General features: G+C 41.0%; 2 protein-coding genes and 2 long non-coding RNA genes across 5 annotated transcripts; 3 read left to right on the forward strand and 1 right to left on the reverse strand.

Annotated features, from left to right (window-relative positions):
* The first annotated feature begins 276 nt into the window (after nucleotides 1-276).
* Nucleotides 277-2,007, forward strand: LOC131980782 (uncharacterized). Of its 2 annotated transcripts, none has more exons than XR_009395247.1 (3): nucleotides 277-451; nucleotides 1,542-1,606; nucleotides 1,899-2,007. It is a non-coding gene; the product is annotated as an uncharacterized LOC131980782 (long non-coding RNA). The 2 variants fall into 2 exon arrangements; XR_009395248.1 differs by having other exon boundaries at nucleotides 1,545-1,606.
* Nucleotides 2,008-2,729: 722 nt separating this feature from the next.
* On the forward strand, nucleotides 2,730-8,863 carry LOC131980304 (transcriptional activator Myb-like). Its single transcript, XM_059344515.1, has 12 exons — nucleotides 2,730-2,810; nucleotides 3,522-3,641; nucleotides 3,932-4,003; nucleotides 4,193-4,288; nucleotides 4,416-4,636; nucleotides 6,362-6,497; nucleotides 6,583-6,762; nucleotides 6,850-6,945; nucleotides 8,023-8,115; nucleotides 8,194-8,327; nucleotides 8,416-8,476; nucleotides 8,558-8,863. The coding sequence occupies exons 1-12, from the start codon at nucleotides 2,730-2,732 to the stop codon at nucleotides 8,648-8,650; spliced, it is 1,383 nt and encodes a 460-aa protein (XP_059200498.1). The 3' UTR covers nucleotides 8,651-8,863.
* Nucleotides 8,864-10,295: 1,432 nt separating this feature from the next.
* Nucleotides 10,296-11,953, forward strand: LOC131981128 (uncharacterized). The gene is made up of 3 exons (XR_009395274.1): nucleotides 10,296-10,438; nucleotides 10,718-10,824; nucleotides 11,026-11,953. It is a non-coding gene; the product is annotated as an uncharacterized LOC131981128 (long non-coding RNA).
* A 141-nt stretch (nucleotides 11,954-12,094) lies between these two features.
* Nucleotides 12,095-20,147, reverse strand: adhfe1 (alcohol dehydrogenase iron containing 1). Its single transcript, XM_059345433.1, has 14 exons — nucleotides 20,031-20,147; nucleotides 18,203-18,240; nucleotides 17,964-18,013; nucleotides 17,367-17,420; nucleotides 16,552-16,706; nucleotides 16,239-16,435; nucleotides 16,079-16,156; nucleotides 15,755-15,860; nucleotides 14,531-14,683; nucleotides 14,112-14,210; nucleotides 13,766-13,844; nucleotides 13,557-13,653; nucleotides 13,233-13,390; nucleotides 12,095-12,339 (listed from the first exon to the last, which is right to left on the reverse strand). Exons 1-14 carry the CDS (start codon nucleotides 20,081-20,083, stop codon nucleotides 12,256-12,258), a joined length of 1,401 nt encoding a protein of 466 aa, XP_059201416.1. The 5' UTR covers nucleotides 20,084-20,147; the 3' UTR covers nucleotides 12,095-12,255.
* Between the last annotated feature and the right edge of the window lie 1,578 nt (nucleotides 20,148-21,725).

Genomic DNA, 21,725 nt, shown 5'->3' on the forward strand with positions numbered 1-21,725 from the left:
TTTTGTATGCAGACTTCTACTTGTAGTGGAGTAATTTCACAGTGTGGTATTAGTACTTTTACTTAAGAAAGGGATCTGAATACTTCTACAACCTCTGTACATAAGTAACGTCTTTAATTTAAATAAATAAATAAATGAACCTGGTTTGGCGACGTCATCGCCGGCCCTATCCAATCAGAGGAGAGCCTCTGCTGCCTCTACAGCGCAGGCAGCGGACCTTCTCGAGCGTCTCTCCGCCGCCAACCGTCAACGGTAAATTACCTGATTTCCGTTTCTCCCGTTGAACCGGCAGACATTCAGACCAGACCACAGCTTTTCACCGGGATAACGTCCCGGCTTGATCTTTCTTTGATACTTTTTTAACGTCTTTAAGGGCTCTCTTTACCGGCTAACTGCGGCTAGCTTCTGCTAGCGCTAACGTTAGCCCAACCGTCAGTTTAGAACTAAAACGGTTTGTTCTGTTTCTCTGATTAAACTCCGGGGCCCGGTTTTTCAAAATGTTTAATCCGGATAAAATTGATCCGGATTTGGTAATCCTTTTTTTCAAAGCAACATCGGATTGGATCAATCTGATCCGGATAGAAACTTTTCAGGATCACCAAATCTGGATAAGCAGCGCTCAGATAGAATAGGAAATCTTAATGTAGAACTATAGATATGTGAAGAGCAACAAGGGACACAATAGTTAGACACCATTTCTGATTTGGATTTCAAAAACCAGTGTTGCCATTGCTGGGTTATTCTGTTTTATCATTGCATACATCACTTAAAAATAAATCTAAAAACAAAACAAAAATATATTTGATTGTGATGAATATACATTAATTAGTGACATAATTAAATATATTATTTGTGGTCAATATTGACAGCTGTTTGGGGGATTATTTTATGAGCCCAAACTTTTTCTACTTTGCTGTGGGCCTATACTGAAAGGCTGAATACATTATAGCCTACCTAATCACTGTAGCCTGGTGGATGAACAAATCAAATTAAAACCTTATGAATAAATAGGATATCTTGTAGGCTATACTGCATGATCCAAATATAGTATTATTTGATACAATTTTAAAGTTTAATTATATTTTGGGCCTGAAATCCATGCTGAATCCACCCTCCTGATGGGATCAGTATTATCCAGAGTTTTTGATCAATCATACTAAAAAGTTCTAAAAAACCCAAACTAAAGGTTTGATCCGGATCAAAACCAAGATTGGATTACGTGATCTAATCAAATTATGTAGTCCGTTTTTTTCTTTTGAATAACCCATTTTCAAGATTTAATCCAATCTGTTATCCAAAATTCAAGCAGATTACTTTTGCAAAACCAGGCCCAGAGGATCCACAGACTGTATAAAGTATCTCTGGTAACATTTCATGAAGTTATGCTAACATATCCTGCTGTTATTAAAGTGTTCAGGAGCAGAAACTGTATGCTAGTTATTGTCAGAGTCAAACTGATAAAGGAAGGTTCACTACTTTTTAGAGTTGAAGTTTAGTCTATGAAAAGTTAAAAAAAAAGGTGTGTGTTGTGATTCCTCCAGCAGGTATTCAGTGTGTCAGTGTGTGTATGAGCAGCAGTGATGAGCAGCAGAAGCCGCAGGTCCTGGTGAGAGCTGATGCACACAACACACCTGTAATATATCTGTAATACACCTGTAACACACCTGTGTTACATGTGTAATACACATAACTCACCTGACACACACCTGCAATACACGTGTAACACACCTGACACACACCCGACACACACCTGTAACACACCTGTAAACGCACTTGTCACTGTATTTGGGCTTCATCTAATTGTGTATAAACATTAATTAATGAGGTAATGTTGGTATTATTGTGGATGCACTGATTGTAAAAACGTTTGTCTTTTTTTGTTTTAAACATCACTGAAGCCGAATGAACATAAAATCATCAAAACTCCCAGAAAGACTTTCCTCCGATGCGGTCGGTCCTCGGTGGGTTTCTGCAGCGAGTTTTGTCTCTTTGAGTGTTGTTTATTTTCCTATAATACGATAATGATGATCCAAACTGATGTGAAATTGCATATTTTTTAATAGAAAAAATAAATATACTCTTTGAAGAGGACCCCCAGCAAAACATGTGTGAATAAGTCTGTATTTGTTTTTATGGTGATGTCAGTGTTCTGTTGACTGTTTGACCTGTTACTGCGTATTACTAGTTACCTCACTTGAAAGTCATTTTAAAGTCACTTTACAATATTATTGTAGTTTATTAAAAATCCAGAGCGCATTTGTCAACAATATCTTGAGAACTCTGAGCACCATGTGAGACAGACAAGCATCAGCCGTTTTCTTTTCCTTAACTATTTGGACGTTAACTGTGTTTTAGGAGCTCAGAGGGAAATCAAGATCAAACTTTATTTATATAGCGCTTTTCATACATATAAATGCAACACAAAGTGCTTTACAAAAAATAAGAATTAAAACAGACAATAAAAATAACAAAACCCACCCCTCCCATCCCCACATACACATCTGTATGTACACATACATGCAAACACACGCACATACACAAACACACTCCGACTCACACACAGCACATATTGATTGACAGTGTAGAGACATGGCAAGGCACCGAGGATCCAGATGAGGAAAAAGCAACCTGTGGGAGCATCCACACTGAGAGGTGGCAGAGCCCACAGCCATAGAGGACGCCGTCACAGAGACCACCAGGACCCGGGGAGACCAGGGCGGACTCCACACATGGTGCAGAGCCACCGAGACCCCCGGGCCCAGGGAATCTCCAAGACCACATCCCCACGGGCAGACCCAACACACAGCCCAGTGCGGAGACCCCCATGAGGGAACACTGGAGCTAAAGACTAAAAGACAACAGGACAGAATAAGAACTACAAGACTAAAATACAACAGGACAGGATAAGAACTAAAAGACAACAGGTTCTGTTGAAAACTAAAATACAATGGGAAAGAAAATACAAACGATGTGATGAGCATCTAAATAAGTAAATAGATAACTAAACAGGTGAATAAATAGTAAAATAATCAGTTAAAAGCTAGACCAAACATCAACAGTCTCTGCAGTCCTGATGTCCTCTGGCAGGCTGTTCCAAAGGCGTGGGCCATAATGGCTGAATGCAGCCTCCCCGTAGGTTTTAGTTTTAACTCTTGGAATAATTAAAAGGCTGGTGCCAGAGGACCTCAGGACCTGCGAGGGTTGATATGATAAAAGCATATCAGATGGATAAGATGGCCCAAGACCGTTAAGACATTTAAAAACTAATAGAATCGATCCTGAAACACACGGGGAGCCAATGCAGCGATTTTAAGACCGCTGTATTGTGGTCTCACCCTCTGGTCCTCATCAGCACGCGTGTGGGTGAATTTTGCACTAATTGTAAATTGTGGATGCTCTTTTTGGGAAGACCAGAGAGCAGAGCATTACAATAGTCTAAACAACAAGATAATATTTTCTCCATAAAATCTGATCCAGTTTCACCAGAATCAGACCGAGCCTGTGCTGTGTTTGTGTGTTAGTTCACACATTGTGTGTTTGTTGTCTCCTGTCTCAGTACAAAGAGTCGCTTTAGCGGTTTGGAACGTAAAGGACGATTTTCCAGAGTGACTTTCCAGAAGCCTGGATGGGCAAAAGACGAGGTAAAAGTCATGTTAGCATTCAGGGCTAACTCAGACTCTGTGTCCAGGTGACTGTATGACGTGACAATGTGTTGGTGTCTCTGAGTAATCAGCTGAATCTGAAGCTTTATTCAGCTTGATAGTGACTTTCAGCTCAGCATTCAGCTGTTTACACTTTTATATTCCCACATCATATTTTAAAGATCAACAGAACATATTCATAGTCATTTATGAATCAAAACATTTTGTAGAATAGAAAGCCTGACGGAGATGGTGGTGATGATGATGATGATGGTGATCTTCCTCTTCAGGATGATAAGCTGCACACACTGGTGAAGGACTTTGGATCAAACAGATGGTCTTCAGTTTCTCTCCATTTTAAAGTGAGTAGTTTTATTTGTCTGTTGGTCAGATCATCTGAGGAACACAGCGTGGAAATATCTGTTTAAATGACCAACGAAGATCAGACTGTCTGAGTCTGTAACAAGCAGAAACACTGACGAGGGAAATGCTGTTAATATGGTGATAAATCTGTCCAGCAGTCAGTAACTGCTGTCTGTGCTGTGTCTCAGGGTCAGAGGTCACAGGTGGAGTGTAATCGCCGCTGGCAGCAGATAAAGAATCCAGAGCTGGTGAAAGGTCCCTGGACTCAGGATGAGGATGAGAGGGTAAACACAGAATACCAACTATACTGCAGTACTGCTGTACAGTAACATAGAAAACTGCATCCTGCAACACAAACCTGGCCCTTGTTGTGTTAACAAGTAATGCGTTATGATGACACTTTCTGTACAGGTCATGGCGCTGGTGCAGAAATACGGCGTGAAGCACTGGGCGCTCATCGCCAAACACCTGCACAGCCGTAACGGGAAGCAGTGCCGCGAGCGCTGGCACAACCACCTGGACCCCACGGTGAAGAAGAGTGGCTGGACGCTGGAGGAGGACCGCGTCATCTGCCAGGCCCACAGGCTGCTGGGGAACCGCTGGGCCCAAATCTCCAAGCAGCTGCCCGGCAGGTACGCAGGTTATCTCATTAAATAATGCAAGTCATCCAAGCAACATTAAAGGTACACCAAGCTTACCTTGTATAGCAAAACTTTGTATTTTAGGGATATACCCTGATTGCTTTTCTGTTAACTCTAAGTGTAAGACTCTGATCAACTTTGGCCTCCTGCAGGCCAGGAGGATGGTTGCATTATCTTGGAGAGAGACTGAAGTATCTTCTACACAATCTTGGATTAGAGAAATGGCAATGTGTGTTACATTAGAAAAGCTAACCTATGTAATTAGGGGTAAAGTGCAAGAATTTGAAGAGGTGTGGACACCCTTAATGGACTTTCTCAAGCAACAGTAGATTATATTTATCTGTAAGCATAATGAGTGTAACAATTTTTTTTATTTAAAAAAAAATATATATATATTATTTGTTGTAATTGTTATTTTATATTCACACACTTTTTTATTTTATTTTAATTTTTACTCATTTTATCATTTAGATGTGTTTTGTATGTTCTTATTGAAAATTAATAAAAACATTGTTCAAAAAAACAAAAACAAAGGTACACCAAGCTTCCAGCTTGCCACAGGCTGGTCCTGCTGTCACCATCACCTGCTGTCTGTGGAGGTTTGTAATCTCATGTTGTCAGCTCTGTCCTACAAAGCCCAACTGCAGTGCATTTTTTGTCAAAATTGACTTATAACTCCTTGATGTCTGTTTTATCTTGTGACAAAGTTTTAGATTTCAGTTTTGGTTAATTTTAGAGAAATAATGATATAAAAATTGCAGTAACTACAAAATCCAACTCAAAACCAAAACAGACCTCAGTAACTTCACTTACCACGGTCTGCTTTGACTATGATACAGTGTAGCCCTGTATTTCTTCATTGTGTTGTGGTGAAAACAAGAATAATAGAAATTTTAAGTTTATTTTTATAGGGAAATTATTATCGAGACAGTGATTAAGTAAAAAAAAGTGAGATAAAATTATATTAAGACTAAAATATGACATTGCTTTATAATATTAAGTCTATAATACACAAATATTTGAATAGAGTTGTTAAACACAACTCAATATAAATATACTTAAAACAAAATCTATTTGAAAATGTTTATTCACTGAAAACAAAATATAAAAGCTGAAAGAAGACAACAAAATTGTAGTTATTGCCCTCTACAGTAACTACAATTTTTGGGGTCAAAGGTCAAATAAATTGTCATGATTTTTGAGCCGAAAAATGACATCATCAATACATGTAGAAATAAGTGTCACATCACTTACCTACCTACAACCCATTTTGCTGGCCAGTTAAAAAAGCAGTTTTTCTCTTTGCTTAGATACTGCAGTTAGACTTTGTAGGGCAGAGCTGGTTGATGAGAGAGCAGACGTGAGACACCACAGCAGCTCCAGAGCTGCCTCTTCTGCTTCCACTCCTGACTCCTCTCTGCCGGCTGTAGGTCTCTGGGTGCTCTGCAGAGCAACTGATCTCAGCTCAATCACTGCAGCAGCCTGTTAAACTCTCAGCTGGTGTTTAGGTCTTGATTTTAGTTTTAGCTGCAACTAAAGCTGCTAACAGCTAACAGCTACCAGTCCTCTCTGACGACAGACTGCAGTGACTCTCTGCTGCCTGTACAGGTACAGCTGGTGTTACAGGACAGCTGGTTAGCACGTTAATGTCAGTAGATCTCTGCTCACTGTCACTCCTTCACTCTGCTCATAACATGAGCTTATTTTACAATACAGGACAGATAACTCCATCAAGAACCACTGGAACTCCACCCTGAAGAGGAAGGTGGAGAAGGAGGGATACCTTCAGATCCTGCACCTCCACACCTCCTCCTCCACCAGACCAGCATCCAGGACCAACATCCCCACCAAGGTCAACACCCACCTCCACCCGCTCATCTCCACCCTCTTACCTCCCATCTCCGCCCTCCCATTAACTGTGTCCTGTCCTCCAGCAGGCAGACAGTCTGTCCAGTGTCAGCGACGAGTCCAGCTGCAGCTCCAGCAGTCGGAGTGTGAGCAAGCACCACAACAACCATGCCCACCTGTGCTCCACCTGTGTCGCCGCCTCCTCCTCAGGTTGCAGCTCCTCACTGAGCGTGTGCAAGCTGACGGTGCCTGCGGAGCTGATGGAGGCGGTATTTCAGCTTTAGGGATGAAATTCATCTTAACCTGCGGTGTATATTATTATTATTATCTACTTTATGATGTTGTTTTCATCACAGAACACAGAGTCCTGGAGTTGTGGACCACAGGAAGTGACCTCATCACGCCACAGAGAAGACGCCGGCCTGTCAGTACTCGATCTGAGCAGGAGTTATGTAAGAGTCTGAATAAAACCTAAAAGTCTGATTCTATATCACCGTAGTTTATGTTTTAACCTGTTTGTCCCGTCAGAGTTTTACAGCTTAAGCTTGAGTTTGTTCTTCTCTTTGACATTATCGATGAATCAGCAGATTACTTTATTGATGTTTATTTATTGTTTTTTTTTTGTATAAAACATCATGTGACACCTCATTTACAAAAGTTTTTTCACTTTTTGGAATTTATTGATGATATTTTTTGCTGTATTTAGATAAGGAACACAAAGGTGTGATTTAAAAACATTTTAAATCAGGTCAGAATAAATGACGGAAAAAAGTAATTTCATTGTGTTTGTGATCAACAATAAATTCTTAAGGCAGAATAGTTGCATAATGCCGCTTTAAGGCTCATTTAAAGTGGAAAATAACATTAATATATCATATTCTGGCTGATTTTGACATTTTTGTCCTTGAAAAGATGCAGAAGGGTCAACATGCAGTGGTTTACTTCAGTAAAAGTACTAATACCACATTGCACTCTGTGAAATTACTCCACTACAAGTAAAAGTCCTGCATTCAAAACTTACTGAAGCAAAAGTACAAAAGTATCAGCATCAAAATGTACTTAAAGTATCAAAAGTGAAAGTACTCGTTATGCAGAATGGACCCAATCAGATTGTTTTATATATTCTAAATAAATGATTTTCATTTTCATGCATTTCTGCAAGCAGCATTTTACTTGTTGTCAGGGTAAGGCTAATTAAAACGACTTATTATACTGTTGTCTGGTTTGATTTATAAAAATGCGCAATAATTTTAAATTGATCATATTTTTTATGTTAAATATTAAACCTGTAAATTAACAAGGAACTGAAGCTGTCAGCTAAATGTAGTGTAAAGTACAATATTTACCTTAAAATGTAGTGAAGTAGAAGTATAAAGTTAAATATGTGGAAATACTCAAGTAAAGTACAAGTACCTCAAAATTGTATTTAAGCGCAGTACTTGAGTAAATGTACTTAGTTACTTTCCACCACTGTCAACATGTGAGTTTGTCCTGACGTCTCTCAGCTTTTTATCTTCCTGTGTCTGAAGGTTGCAGGACTGAAGAGTGAGGACTCCACCTCCTTCATGGACTCCACCTCCTGCTGGAGCCTAGGCAGCACCGTCCTGTTCTCCTCCTCTGAGGTGAAGTCGCCGCACCGGACACACGGCTGCTGTTTGTCCTGAAACGTCCATCTGATGTCCATGTGTCTGTGTCTTCAGCTCTTCAGCCTGTCTGATGTAGACGATGTGAAGTCACAGCGTCCGGCTCTCACCTCCACCCCCGTCTGCTCCCGCAAACACTCCACCAGCACTGACCAGGACGACTCCTGTCTGCACTGCAGCCTCAGCAGCCAGTACGTTCAGGGTCAGAGGTCACACTTCATGTCTCCATAGGACTCACAGCGCCATATTAACCTATTGTTTCCACCGTGTCCTGTCCAGGATCAGAACGTTGTTGATGTCTGCTCCTCAAACACAGACGCCACTGAAGAGCCAGACGGAGGTGAGAGGAGACTCGTGGTGAAGATCTCAGGCTGGAGTGGAGACGTTTGTCTTGTTGTGGTGACGTGTGTTTGTGCTTCAGGTGTCAGTTTGTTCAGGCAGGATGATGAACGAGACGTGGGAGGAGCCAAGTGTCCGTCTTGACGGTCAGCAGTCCAGCAGCTCTGAGGTCTGACTGCATAAGACACAATACAATATATAGATATATAAATATATACATCACCTTTACATCCATCCATCTTCATCTGCGTGTCCGGGTCGCGCGGGCAGCAGGCCAAAGTATTCCACACGTCCCTCTCCGCAGCTAACCGTTCAGCTCCTCCTGGACCCCGAGGCTTCTCTCCAGAGGGTTCTCGGTGGACTCTGAGCTCCCTCTCTAACTCTGAACCAAACCGTCGGTCCACACTCTGGGGCAGTACCTCACTCTGACCCACAGGGGGCAGTCCACCCTTCTTGGAGATTCATTCATTCATTATCCTTAACCGCTTATCCGCACTCAGGTTGCGGGGGGCTGGAGCTGATCCCAGCTGACATTGGGCGAGAGGCGGGTTCACCTGGACAGGTCTCAGACTATAGAGAGATAGACAATTACGGTCTCATTCACTCCTACGGGCAATTTAGAGTCACCAATTAAACCTAGGTGCATGTGTTTGGACTGTGGGAGGAAACTGGAGAAGCCAGAGAGAACCCACGGGGGAAAACAGCCACACAGAAGATCAGCAGGCCGGAGTCGAACCGGCGACCCTCTTTCTCAGAAATGAGGACCACAACCGCAGACTTGGAAGTGCTGAATCTCATCCCGACCACTTCACACTCAGCTGCAAAGCCCAAATTCTGAGATCTCAGAACCAGTAGACAGGAAGAGCTAGGAAACATTAGTGGGACCACTGCCTGTCTTAGCTCTGGATCAGAAGATATTGGACGGATGGTTTTACAGTTGAGTTTGGTGGTAAAGAATCTGAATAGCAACAAGGATTCTGCTAAGAGAGCTGATCCCCCGTCACATAGAGGCTTTATGTCTCATTAAATCCACAAGAACAAACACTCAGAGTCACTTCATAATACTGTCAGAGAAAACACTATGAAGGGGACTTATTCAGACATGTTCATGTGGACTTCTCTCCTCCAGGTCCAGGGAGAGTCCAGCTCCATCCAGCAGGTCCAGGGAGAGTCCAGCTCACTCCAGCAGGTCCAGGGAGAGTCCAGCTCACTCCAGCAGGTCCAGGGAGAGTTCAGCTCCATCCAGCAGGTCCAGATAGAGTCCAGCTCCGCCCAGCAGGTCCAGGGAGAGTCTAGTTCCGCCCAGCAGGTCCAGGGAGAGTCCAGCTCCATCCAGCAGGTCCAGATAGAGTCCAGCTCCACCCAGCAGGTCCAGGGAGAGTCCAACTCCACCCAGCAGGTCCAGATAGAGTCCAGCTCCACCCAGCAGGTCCAGATAGAGTCCAGCTCCGCCCAGCAGGTCCAGGGAGAGTCCAGCTCACTCCAGCAGGTCCAGGGAGAGTCCAGCTCTGCCCAGCAGGTCCAGGGAGAGTCTAGCTCCATCCAGCAGGTCCAGATAGAGTCCAGCTCCGCCCAGCACGTCCAGGGAGAGTTCAGCTCACTCCAGCAGGTCCAGGGAGAGTCCAGCTCCACCCAGCAGGTCCAGAAACAGTCAAGCTCACTCCAGCAGGTCCAGATAGAGTCCAGCTCCACCCAGCAGGTCCAGAAACAGTCCAGCTTACTCCAGCAGGTCCAGATAGAGTCCAGCTCCACCCAGCAGGTCCAGAAACAGTCCAGCTCACTCCAGCAGGTCCAGATAGAGTCCAGCTCCATCCAGCGGGTCCAGATAGAGTTCAGCTCCAAATCTGTCTGGGAGGAGTTCGGCTGCCTCCTGTGTGACGGGCCGATAGAGTGGTTGTGTCAGCAGCCTGTCGGTTTCCTGCACTCTCCAGAATGTCCTGCATACATACTGAACTCCTTCGAGGTAAGGACTGACCCACAAACACTCTGAGACCTGACCAACAAACATTTTAAAGTACTCAGATTCCTCTGGACGAGTTAAAGTATAATTCTTGTCAAAGTTTACATTTATTTCTTCTTCATCTTCTGTGGTTGTTAAAAACACATGAACACACTCTGTAGTTTATTTACACAAATTCTCAAACTGCACCAAATGTGAATTAATCAGATTAATTGTGTGATAAGAAGTAGAGCAAGTGGCTGAACATGTGTTTTGTTTTGTGTCATGGCGTTGTGTTGACAGCTGAGCGGCGAGCTGCGGATTGTGATGTTTGTGGAGACGGAGGACCAGATGAGTGTGATGGAGAAGGCCCGGCGCCTCATGGAGCCCTGATCATCACCAACCATCAGGTAAATCAGTGTAGAATCAGCATCAAAACATACTTAAAGTACACATGAGAAATACTTTCATAATACTGTTTAAAAATACAAAACGAGAAACCAGAACACACAGAGGCAGAGCTCTGCAGCTCCACCTGCTGGGAGAGTCCCGCCACATCACCTGATCAATAATAGTCTTTAAACTAACCGGAGTCACATTTCTCTCATCAGGTTTCATCTTCATCAGCTGAGATAGTAACCTGCTGCTGTGACTTTATAGTATTATTATTATTATTTTGATTAATATAAATGATCTCTTCATTCTGCTGAGTCAGCATTTGAATTCTTATTACTTTTAATGTTCACTGCAGCCTCGTCAGTTCAGCTGATGTTTCATTGATTTATTCAGCAGTTTACATTTTCATGATTTTATTTTAATACTTTTATTGAAAGTGTATTTTAACAAAAACAGGAAAAAGATTTTTATCAACTGAAACAAACTTTTTAACAATTTCTGGTAATTCAGAATTATTTAGTTTTTTAATCTACATTTTTAAATATTTGTGTGAATATGTATTAACTTACTATATTTATATATTTTTTATTTAAATCTGTCGGCTTGATTTCATCATAAACACATTTTAGACACTTTATATTTAAAACTAAATGTTGCACTTTGGATGGAAACTGAGTAAAAATATGCAGCGTGTTACTGAATATTAATTGTAATTTATTATTTTTTGTTTGAATTCAATCTTACAGTGAATGTTTGGTACTAAGCACAGTCAGCATTTATTGAAACTGTTTTGCACAAAAAAAGAAACTTGAATTGTATCAACTTTCTTTTAAACACTTTGATAAACTGAGAAATGTGAAATAAATCAGTGAAAGAAAACTTTGGACTCAGAACATTTTTATATTATCAGTTTTCAATAACACACGCACACACACACACACACACACACACACACACACACACACACACACACACACACACGCGTCCCTTTCAGGAGAAATAAACTTTATTATGAACGTTTGTTTATTTGATTTTATGTTTTGTTATATGTTATGTTGTTATGTTATGATATATTAATATTCACTTGTTTTAATCAACAAGCAAAACTTTTGTCACATTTGCATTTGATTCGTGTGTTTTTTTGTACCCCAAAAGGAGTCAAAAATTATAATAAAAAGTCTTAAAAGATCTGGACCAGGATCAGGTTCAGGTCCTGGAACAGGACCAGGATCAAGATCAGGGTACAGCTGTGCAGCTGTGATTTTGGATCAGAATAGACAGAAGTCTGCTGCAGTAATCTGGATTTATTTCAGATTTGTGTGTAAATATAAAATCAATATTTGATCATTAATAAAAGGATCTGTTCAGGCTGAGAAACAGCGCCCCCTGCTGTCAGATGGAGGGTCTGCAGCCCGGCTCAGAGCAGACCTGAGGTAAGTCCCAGGTCAGTAGAGCTTCATGGAGGCCTCGAACAGCTGGCTGAGGTCTTCCTCGGTGTGTGCCCGCGGGGACAGCTTCGTCACTCGTTCCTGAGACACAAGCACAGAAATATACATGAAACATTTAGAAATGCAGAGAAAGAAAGAAATATTAATAATATATAATGATTTTAAAGAAAATATATAAACATTAAAAATAAAATATAAGTAAAGCTGCAAGCAGGGATGAACGGGCCCGAGCAGAGTGGAGCCGACGTGAGAACCGGCCATGCCAGGTCCACTGATCGTTGAAGGGGCGAGGTAATCAAGGTCTCTCTGCTGAGTACACTGACAACTCATACAAGTCTCTACGACAAACGGTTCATTAGTTAGAAAAAGGGGGCATGGATAATCAAAAAGGGCGGGACTTTATGAAATACTGTTATGCAGAACTGTTCAGTGATAGACCATCATCATGCAAACTTCCTGTTCATTTTTGGGTATGGGTTCTTGAGACTTTTTGGTGCGTCTTCCCGTGATACATGAATGTACCAAATTTTGTGTCTCTACGACAAACCTGTTTTTGGGGCTAAATTCTAGGGGGCGCTAGTAGGTCATTTTGCCAGGCCCATTTCTGAAATCAATGAAATACGTACATTTTCGGCGTGATTGAATTTTGTCCCAAGTTTGGTGAGTTTTGGAATATGATAAAGCCCTCAAAAACTAGATTAATTTTCCATTAAAATAATAATAATAAACTGACCAATTTCAATAGGGTCCTCGCACCATCGGTGCTCGGTCCCTAGTTAAAAATCAAACATATAATATGCATTGAATAACAAAATATATAAACAATATATACAGAAAAATGTTTTATTTATTTATTTATTTGAAGCAGTGCATTCCGAATATTGTTGAAGCCTGGATTTGCACATCAGGGAAAAATTATCTTTAAATCTAATATTTTTAATTAATTTCATGGTTATCAGTAAGTGAGAGTTGACCTGAGGGATTGTTCCTTTGACCAGCGCTGGGATGTCTTCAGTGCTGTATCCCACAGCAGCGAGTCCATCCTCCACCTGCAGATCGAACAGGAACTGCCGCAGAGCATCGGACAGCACGGCGCCGGCGTCCTCACGCTTCACCCGCCGCACGTCTGTACCTGAGAGACGCCAACCAGCAGCTCGTTATTCAGAATAAGGTGATTAATGAGGATAACAGATTAATAGGCTGAACTGATGCTGTCAGGTCTGTCTGCTGTTAAAACGAGGGTTTTCTGACTGGAGTCTGGTGCAGCAGAGCCAAGCTCTCTCCACTAGTTTCAGTACCAAGGATCTCTGCAGCCTCCAGGTGGCGCTCTGGACACATCGGGGCGGTGAAGTTAAAGACCGCCGGAGACGTGAGGACCACCGAAAGACCGTGAGGCTGAGGACACACACACACACACACTGCTCTGAGGTTTCATTCTTAATAATAAAGCAGCTCTGAAGTGTTTACAGTCTCTATGACAGTAAATATATGAGATATGGTGTCTGACCACCAGGGGATGCTCCACGCTGTAGCCCTTGGCGGCATGCGTCTTCACGTTCCCGGCGATTGGATACGACATCCCATGACTGCAGAGAGAAACAAATCATTCCTGTCCTGAGGTAATCCTTTAATTATTAATATTAATGATGTCATCAAGGTGTCTGTAAACTGAAATATCACAAATATTTAATGTATTTTTCTTCACAGATTCAAGACTTACTGGTTTTAAACCAAAAAAGATGCAAATGCAGGAGTTAACTGTGAATGTGAGGTGGATTATTGATGGATGAACACATTATTATATTACAATACATCACATTACATCTGATTATATCTGAATAAAAGTTTCTGACCACAGATGAACTCCGGCGTTCCCGAAGCCAATGCCGGCGAACACGCTGGCCAGGTGCATGCTGGACCGAGCCTCCAGGTCCTCAGGGTCCTTCACCGCCCTGTCAGACAGACAGACAGTGAGAGAGACAGACAGACAGACAGACAGGCAGAGGGACAGACAGTCAAACAGTCAACAGACAAGTTGATCTGTTAAGAAATCTCTTTTTTTCTTTTTCCATAAATCAGGTGTTTTTATTTTACAAACAAATGAATAAATAAAAACTTTGTTTTTGCAAATAAACTTCATGTAAAATAAAAACTTAAATGTTGCTTTGATTTAATTAAAATGTTTATCTGACATTTTAACTTAATGTTGTAAATAAACAGAACCTGATTATTTGTTGTTGAATAATATTAAAATATGTATTCGTGTTGTCACCTCTTCATGAACTTGGCGACCACGCCCAGCGCGTGGCGCGACCACACGTCACTGATGGGGTTGCTGCCTTGGTAGGCGGGCCGGCTCAGCGGGTTGGGGGGACACGGGCGCCGCTGGTCGTAGGGCAGCGCCGTGTACGACTCCAGAGCATGGCTGAAACACACACATCATTATTAGGGCCACGGAGCAATCGCCCCGAGCACTATTGTTATACTGTGGATTTTTTCTTTTCCCTCTTCCGGACACAATTTCGTCCCGCTACTAGACAAATTATATATCAAAACGTGCGGTTTGATCGGGATTGGTGTGCTATTACTTTTCTCTACGGAATACGAATTTTTTGTGACGGAAGTCGTGAAAAACTGGCCAAAATTTTGCATTGAAGTGAATGGGACGGCCGAAAAAAAATGAGCGAAAAAGAACAATAATTAGAGATTTTCAAACATCTACTTCTCCGCGCGCGCGCGCGGACGAACACACGCGTGCACACACACACAGGTCACTTTATGTGATTACAGTTACAGATACGCGCACACACACAGACATGCACGTGTAAGCTCGCACACTCCTCCAGGTACACATGCTACACACACACAGACACACACACACACACACTTTGAGGTTGAAAGGGCATAGGTTGCTGTATAAATAAATACTTGAAAAGGAATGCTTTTTTTGTATATAATATAGAATCATAACATTACTAGAATTAATTGTTTGAAATCTCTGAAAAATCTTATCATAGTGTACACACACCGGCAGTAGCCCCCGTGGCCCTATCAGAATTTCCCCAGAGGAAATTTTCTAGTTATTATTATTATTATTATTATTATTATATATTATAAATGTACTCATTACATGTTTACATGTTAAAATAAATGAATTGTTTCTTCTGATAATTTTAGTGAAACAATGAAACAGAAAATATTCTGACTGCCCTAATATACATTTAAATAATAAAACATTTTTCCAAAGAAAATAAATATGAAAAAAGACAAAATAAAATCTGCAGTAAATTGCATAGAATAAACTTTTAAAGAAATAAAACATTAAAATACATTTAATTCACTCTGATTACTGCAGGACAAAAAGTCACCAAGTCAACAGGATAAAAAGTCAACAGGACAAAAAGTCAACAGGTCAACAGACAGACAGGTGAGGTACAGACAGACAGGTGAGAGACAGACAGACAGACAGACAGACAAGGGACAGACAGACAGGTACCAGAGGACGTCGAAGCCGCTGTTAGCAGCGACTCTCTCGGGCATGCTCAGTGTGTGTATCGGGTCCACGATGCCCAGCGTTGGTCTGAGGGCTCTGTTGGCGATACCTGCAGACAGACAGCCAATCAGAGCGCAGGCAGACAGCCAATCAGAGCGCAGACAGACAGCCAATCAAAGCACAGACAGACTGTGATGCCACAAACACTTTCCCTTGTTCTGAAGCTTTTGATTCAGATTTGTGAATTAAAACATGTTGAAATGTGAAAGAAACTTAAGTCTGATATAACATATTATTAATTATTATTTCTGCTGTGAGGAGTCTGACCTGTCTTGGCCTTCAGCGGCTCGTAGTCGAAGATGGCGACTCCGGTCGTCTCACTGCCAGTTCCTGCCGTCGTGGGAACTGAAAAGAAACAGATTCACTGACATCAGATCAAGGTCAGACTTGGACTCTAGTGTCTCCAGGTCTGGTTCTGTCCACTGACCTGCGATCAGCGGCTTCAGCGCTCCGGTGATCGGCTTCCCGCCGCCGATCGGAGCGTTGACAAAGTCCAGGAAGTCGGCGTCGGGGTGACAAGCGTACAGATTGGCTGCTTTACACGTGTCAATCACAGAGCCCCCGCCAACTGCCACGAACACGTCAAACGAGTCGTTCTTAGCGAAAGAGATGGCGTCTTTAAAACTACACAGACACACAAGACACACACACACAAACAGTTTAACAGCTTCTTAAGATTTAAATTTAACATAAATAAATAAGTAAGCAGAGTCTCAGCCAGTCAGAGCGCAGCAGCTCACCTGGAGTCGGTTGGCTCCACCCTTACGTCGTCATACACTTTGAACTGGACGCCGTTGGCGGCAAGAGACTCAAGGACAGCCTTCACCGGCGGGAGGCGGGACAAGTTTTTGTCCGTCATGACACAGACGTTCCGAGCTCCGAGGTTCTGCAGGTCCTGCAGGAGAACCAGAGAATCTGGTTCAGGTTCATCAGGAACCAGATCAAAGTCTTTAATGATTTGATCTGGTTCCTCCAAACAACAATATGAGAATAAAAGTCTCTGAACGTTTATGATGGTTTCATGTCTGTCGTAACATGTGAAAAGTCTGGTCCCAGTTCTCATTGGACTCTATGGGACAGTCGAACAGTACATCCCAGCCTCTCTCACTCTTGCTGTGATGTCATCCAACACACACCCATTATAAACTGACAAACTGACAGTTAGTGAAAAGAATAAAGTTTAAGTTTAAAGTTTACAGGTCAACAGAGAGACAGACACATACACACACAGACAAACACACACACACACAACACACAAGACACACACCAACGACACACAGACACACACACATACACACAGTGAAAAGCATAGAGTTTAAACTTTAAATCCTGTTTCTAGTTCAAGTTTAGAGAGTCAGCTGTTTGTCTCCTCATTGTGTTCTATGGGACATTTTAACACTTTATTAACAAATTATTTTTTTTTCAAATTAAAAAATGTTTTTCCTGATTTATTTCTGTAAACTTACTTTTTTGTTTATTTGTTTGTAATTTTGGAATCAAACAAGAAGTGAAGTTATTTTACTGATTGATGTTGAATGTGTTGATGTTTGGTTACCATGCCGATCTCCCTGCTGACTCCGGCGCCGTACCTGATGTTGGAGCTCGCCATCTGACACAAACACACAAACAAACAAACAAACAAACAATCTGATTCTCAATCTGACAGAAAAACATTATGATTATTATTTTCCTGTTTTATTTGCTTTATTGTTATTATTTTAAGTATTATTCTTTGTATTTCCTGATAAAAACCAATAAAAATAAAAACAAACTTCTCTTAAATAATTTAGAATAAAATATATTAATTTGTATCAATCAGAAGAACTTTAATAAACATTTAAATTCACAGGAAAGAAACTTCTATCACAGACAAAAAACGTTCATTAATTTGAAAAGAAATATATAAACATAAAGTGTAATATAGCAATTGAGCGTGCTTCTGTTATTCTTTTTAAATTCTAAATTTTTGTAAACTATGAAAGCAGATTCTCAGGAGATATGACGGAAAATAAGACCACGTTCCACTTTAAATTTAATTCTGAGACAATAATAAATAAATATGGGGTATTCAGAATTTTTCTGCCATCTTTTTGTGATTCAGGTGATTTTCTTAAACAATCGGGTTTGTTTAAAAGAGTTTGGTGTGAGCGACCTCGAAGGCGTAGTCCGTCTCCCGGACGCTGCAGCTCGCCGCTCCGGCTCCTGCAGCAACAAAACAATATTAATTATTATCATTATTCATCTTCTAACGAGTTACTGATCGACTGACAACAATCAGGAGGCTGAGGGTCCATATCTGTTCAAGGACTGAAGGTTATCAGCAGTAAATTACTGACACTGAAGGAGTTAAATATTTACGTGTGTGTGTGTGTGTGTGTGTGTGTGTGAGACCTCGGTGGAAGGTGTTGGAGTGAGCCGGACATCTGCACCTGTTGACCCACAAACACACACGTCACTCAGAGCAGAACTCCATTCAGAAATCACGTTTAACGACAGTTTCCTGTTCAGATCTACAGTTTGTTACAGAAACTCCTAAACATGTGAATCAGGAAAATATTTACAAATAAACTTCAACATTCATCATCAAACCTCAAAGTGTTGTGTAAATAAAAATAAAGTATCAGAATGAGCCATCACTGCTGAGAGAAAGATGTCTGTAAAATCTATTTTTTACAATGGAGTTCTGAATGGAGGATTTTAACTTAATCTTTTATGTTAAATAAAAGCTTCTGGTTCACCATAAACACACACAAACAAACAGAATAACCTAATCTCTCTTTAATTTATTTTGCTGCAGTGATTCATCGATCGCCAGAGAAATAATCAGCAAATATTTAAATCGTTAAAGTTATTTTTCATGAGAAAATGTCACAAAAAATTAGTTTTTCTCAGTTTTATATCAAAGTGAATATTTTTAGGTTTGAGAAAAAATATGACAAAAGACCCTTAAAGACATTTCTTGACTATTTTATGATTTAATCGACTAAACAAACAATCAACTACTCAAGAAGATAATCTGCAGATTAATAAAAGAAAATTTAAATAATTGTTTTTTAAAGCTCTTGTTGTGAAAAATGTTGTTTTATTTTCTGCTCAAACAAATAAATCTTTTGATTAAATGTTATTAGTGTTTTTATACACATCTGAGAGCAGATCAGTCAGAACCTGGCCTCATGTGGACCTGGTCTCGTGTGGACCTGGCCTCATGTGGACCTGGTCTCGTGTGGACCTGGCCTCGTGTGGACCTGGCCTCGTGTGGACCTGATCTCGTGTGGACCTGGCCTCGTGTGGACCTGGTCTCGTGTGGACCTGGTCTCGTGTGGACCTGGCCTCATGTGGACCTGGTCCCATGTGGACCTGGTCCCATGTGGATCTGGTCCCATGTGGAAACTTTTGCTTCACAAACATTCAATAATTAGAAAAATAAATGTATATAAATATATATACATAACATGTAATAAAGCAACTGATTGTGTTTCTGTTATTCTTTTTAAATTTAAATTATGAAAGCAGATTTTCAGGAGATATGAATGAAAATAAGATCAGTAATATGATAATAGTTCGACTTTAAAATACATTCTGGACAGAATCCTGTTTTCATTTTCAATAAATAAAGATTTTACAGAATGCGAACCAGGTTCTCAGTTGATCTTTAGACTCTCCAGGTTTTACTGGTCTGACGGACCTGGTCTAGGGTCCCCCTTATCTGGACTGAGCCTGATAACTGAGTCTCTGGACTCTGTGTGCAGGTCTGATCCACCTGGAAACACCTGGACACTTTTTGTTCAGTTTTCACATCTGAAATACAGATTTAATGATGCTGACACAGTTAATAGCCCAGCAGATGTTTCATGATGTTTACAGTTAAAGTTCTACAGATTTAAAACTCTTCAGTGTCTCTTTGACGCCGAACTGTCAGAAACTCTCTGCTGGTTTATTAAATATATCTCTCTCCGCTCTACGCCGACCGGAAGCTGTTTTTCAACATAAAGAAAGTGTAAAATTACAGATTTGTGAACGGAGTCTGGCGTCACAGAGGAAAACAACCAATGGGAGTCCTGCAGCCTGTTACGTCACCGCGGCTTGTTTACGTGACTTCTGTTCGACATTCAGGAACATTTAATCATAGATATATATAAGAAAGGCGTGTTTATATATATACATCTATGCATTTAATAACTTAATAACTTTAAAACTTTAAAAAAGTTTAATAACTTACGCCGCGCGCTCCAGCTGCCGCAGCAGGTGAACCACTCGGTCTCTTCCAGCCATCTCTCAAGTGTGATCCGCGCGAGCTGCTCCCCGAGATCAAATACTGACGTCAAGCTCACCCCGGGGACAGGACGCACTGCTTCCGCTTTTCAAAATAAAGGCTACACTCACCAACTGCTTCTCTTCATAATTTAAAAAATTAACAAAATCTTATTATTATATAAAATAAATAAATATGCAAAGAAAAAAAATTAAATAATGAATAACATGAATTTAAATATTTGACACTTTACAGTTATATATGTAGATCGGGTCTCATGTGCTCTGGAGAGATCTCTCTTTAAAAAAAAAAAAATAACAATAATAATATTAATAATAATGTCCAAACACAGAAACAGAAGCTGAAAAATAGAAAGAAAAGCACTAATTACTAAATAAATTTGCAGATTAATTAAAAAAATAAATAAATAAATAACATGAATTTAAATATTTCACAATTTGCGGTTATAATAGTAGATCTGGTCTCATGTAGTCTGGAGAGATCTTTCTTTTTTCAAATAAAATAAAATAATAAAATAATAATAATAATAATAATATTGTCCAAACACAGAGACCGAAGCTGTTACTGTGTGAGCTCTTTATTGCGACTCTGAATGATTATTTATCTTCATTAATAAACATTTGATTCCGAAGTGAAATATTATATAAAATAATTATTATTCTTTGACATCCTGATCCGAGTTAATAATCCTCCTTTATTATTTCCTCAAAATAACTCATAAAAGCACAAACTGAATAAATAAATATTAATAATAAATGTGTGGACAGAAACAGTGAAAGGTCAAAGGTCGCAGCAGAGAGCAGCATCGACATATCGACCTTTAAACAAACTGAGACTGTCGCTTTGTTTCATTTATTTTTTTGTTTATTTATTTATTTACTTCGGCTTCAGTGGAGAATAAAAATGTCAACTAGTCTGAAGGTTATAAAACACAAAATAACACCAGGTGTTTTGTTATTGGACTTCTGTGCTAGTCACAGATTGTCCATAACAAACACCATGTTTGAACTTAGAGCTGCTTATAAGTGTACTTGGTACCAGAGCACTCTAGGCCAAAGATCGATGATCTATTTCATTATCGTATCATCAGATCTACAGCCGCATGCTCTGGATACTCGGGTGAAGAGAGGAGCAGAGCTGTCAACTGATCACCACCTGGTGGTGAGTTGGATCAGGTGGCGAGGGAGGCTGCTGGACAGACCTGGCATACCCAAATGTGTAGTGAGGGTGAATTGGGAACGTCTAGCAGAGGCCCCTGCCTGCAGGGGTTTTCTCCAGCATCCCAGGTGAGGTTGGGGACATGGAGTCCGAATGGGCCATCTTCAAAGCCTCAATTGTCGATGCGGCTGGTGGGAGCTGTGGTCTGAAAGTCGTCGATGCCTATCATGGTGGCAACCCAAGAACCCGCTGACACCAGCGGTAAGGGAGGCCTTTCGTTCTTGGCTGGCTGAGGGGTCTCCGGAAGCAGCAGACAGGTACCATTCAGCAAGAAGAGCTGCAGCAGTCACTGAAGCAAAAACTCGGGTATGGGAGGAATTCGGGGAGGCTATGGAGGAGGACTTTCGGTCCAAAGGGGTTCTGGAAAACTGTCGGGTGACTCAGGAAGGGAAAGCAGGGCTTGGCCCAAGTTGTGTTCAGCGG

This window comes from Centropristis striata, chromosome 11 (assembly GCF_030273125.1).
Source record: "Centropristis striata isolate RG_2023a ecotype Rhode Island chromosome 11, C.striata_1.0, whole genome shotgun sequence".
NCBI lineage: Eukaryota > Metazoa > Chordata > Actinopteri > Perciformes > Serranidae > Centropristis > Centropristis striata.

Coding starts and splice junctions, on each gene's coding strand:
- LOC131980304 (XM_059344515.1), top strand. CDS start 2,730: ATGGTGCAGAGCCACCGAGACCCCCGGGCCCAGGGAATCTCCAAGACC. Junction 4,637..6,361: donor TCCAAGCAGCTGCCCGGCAG/GTACGCAGGTTA, acceptor TTTACAATACAG/GACAGATAACTCCATCAAGA. Junction 8,477..8,557: donor CACTGAAGAGCCAGACGGAG/GTGAGAGGAGAC, acceptor TTTGTGCTTCAG/GTGTCAGTTTGTTCAGGCAG.
- adhfe1 (XM_059345433.1), bottom strand. CDS start 20,083: ATGGCTGGAAGAGACCGAGTGGTTCACCTGCTGCGGCAGCTGGAGCGC. Junction 15,861..16,078: donor GCCGCTGAAGGCCAAGACAG/GTCAGACTCCTC, acceptor GTCTGTCTGCAG/GTATCGCCAACAGAGCCCTC. Junction 14,684..15,754: donor AGCGGCTTCGACGTCCTCTG/GTACCTGTCTGT, acceptor TGTGTGTTTCAG/CCATGCTCTGGAGTCGTACA.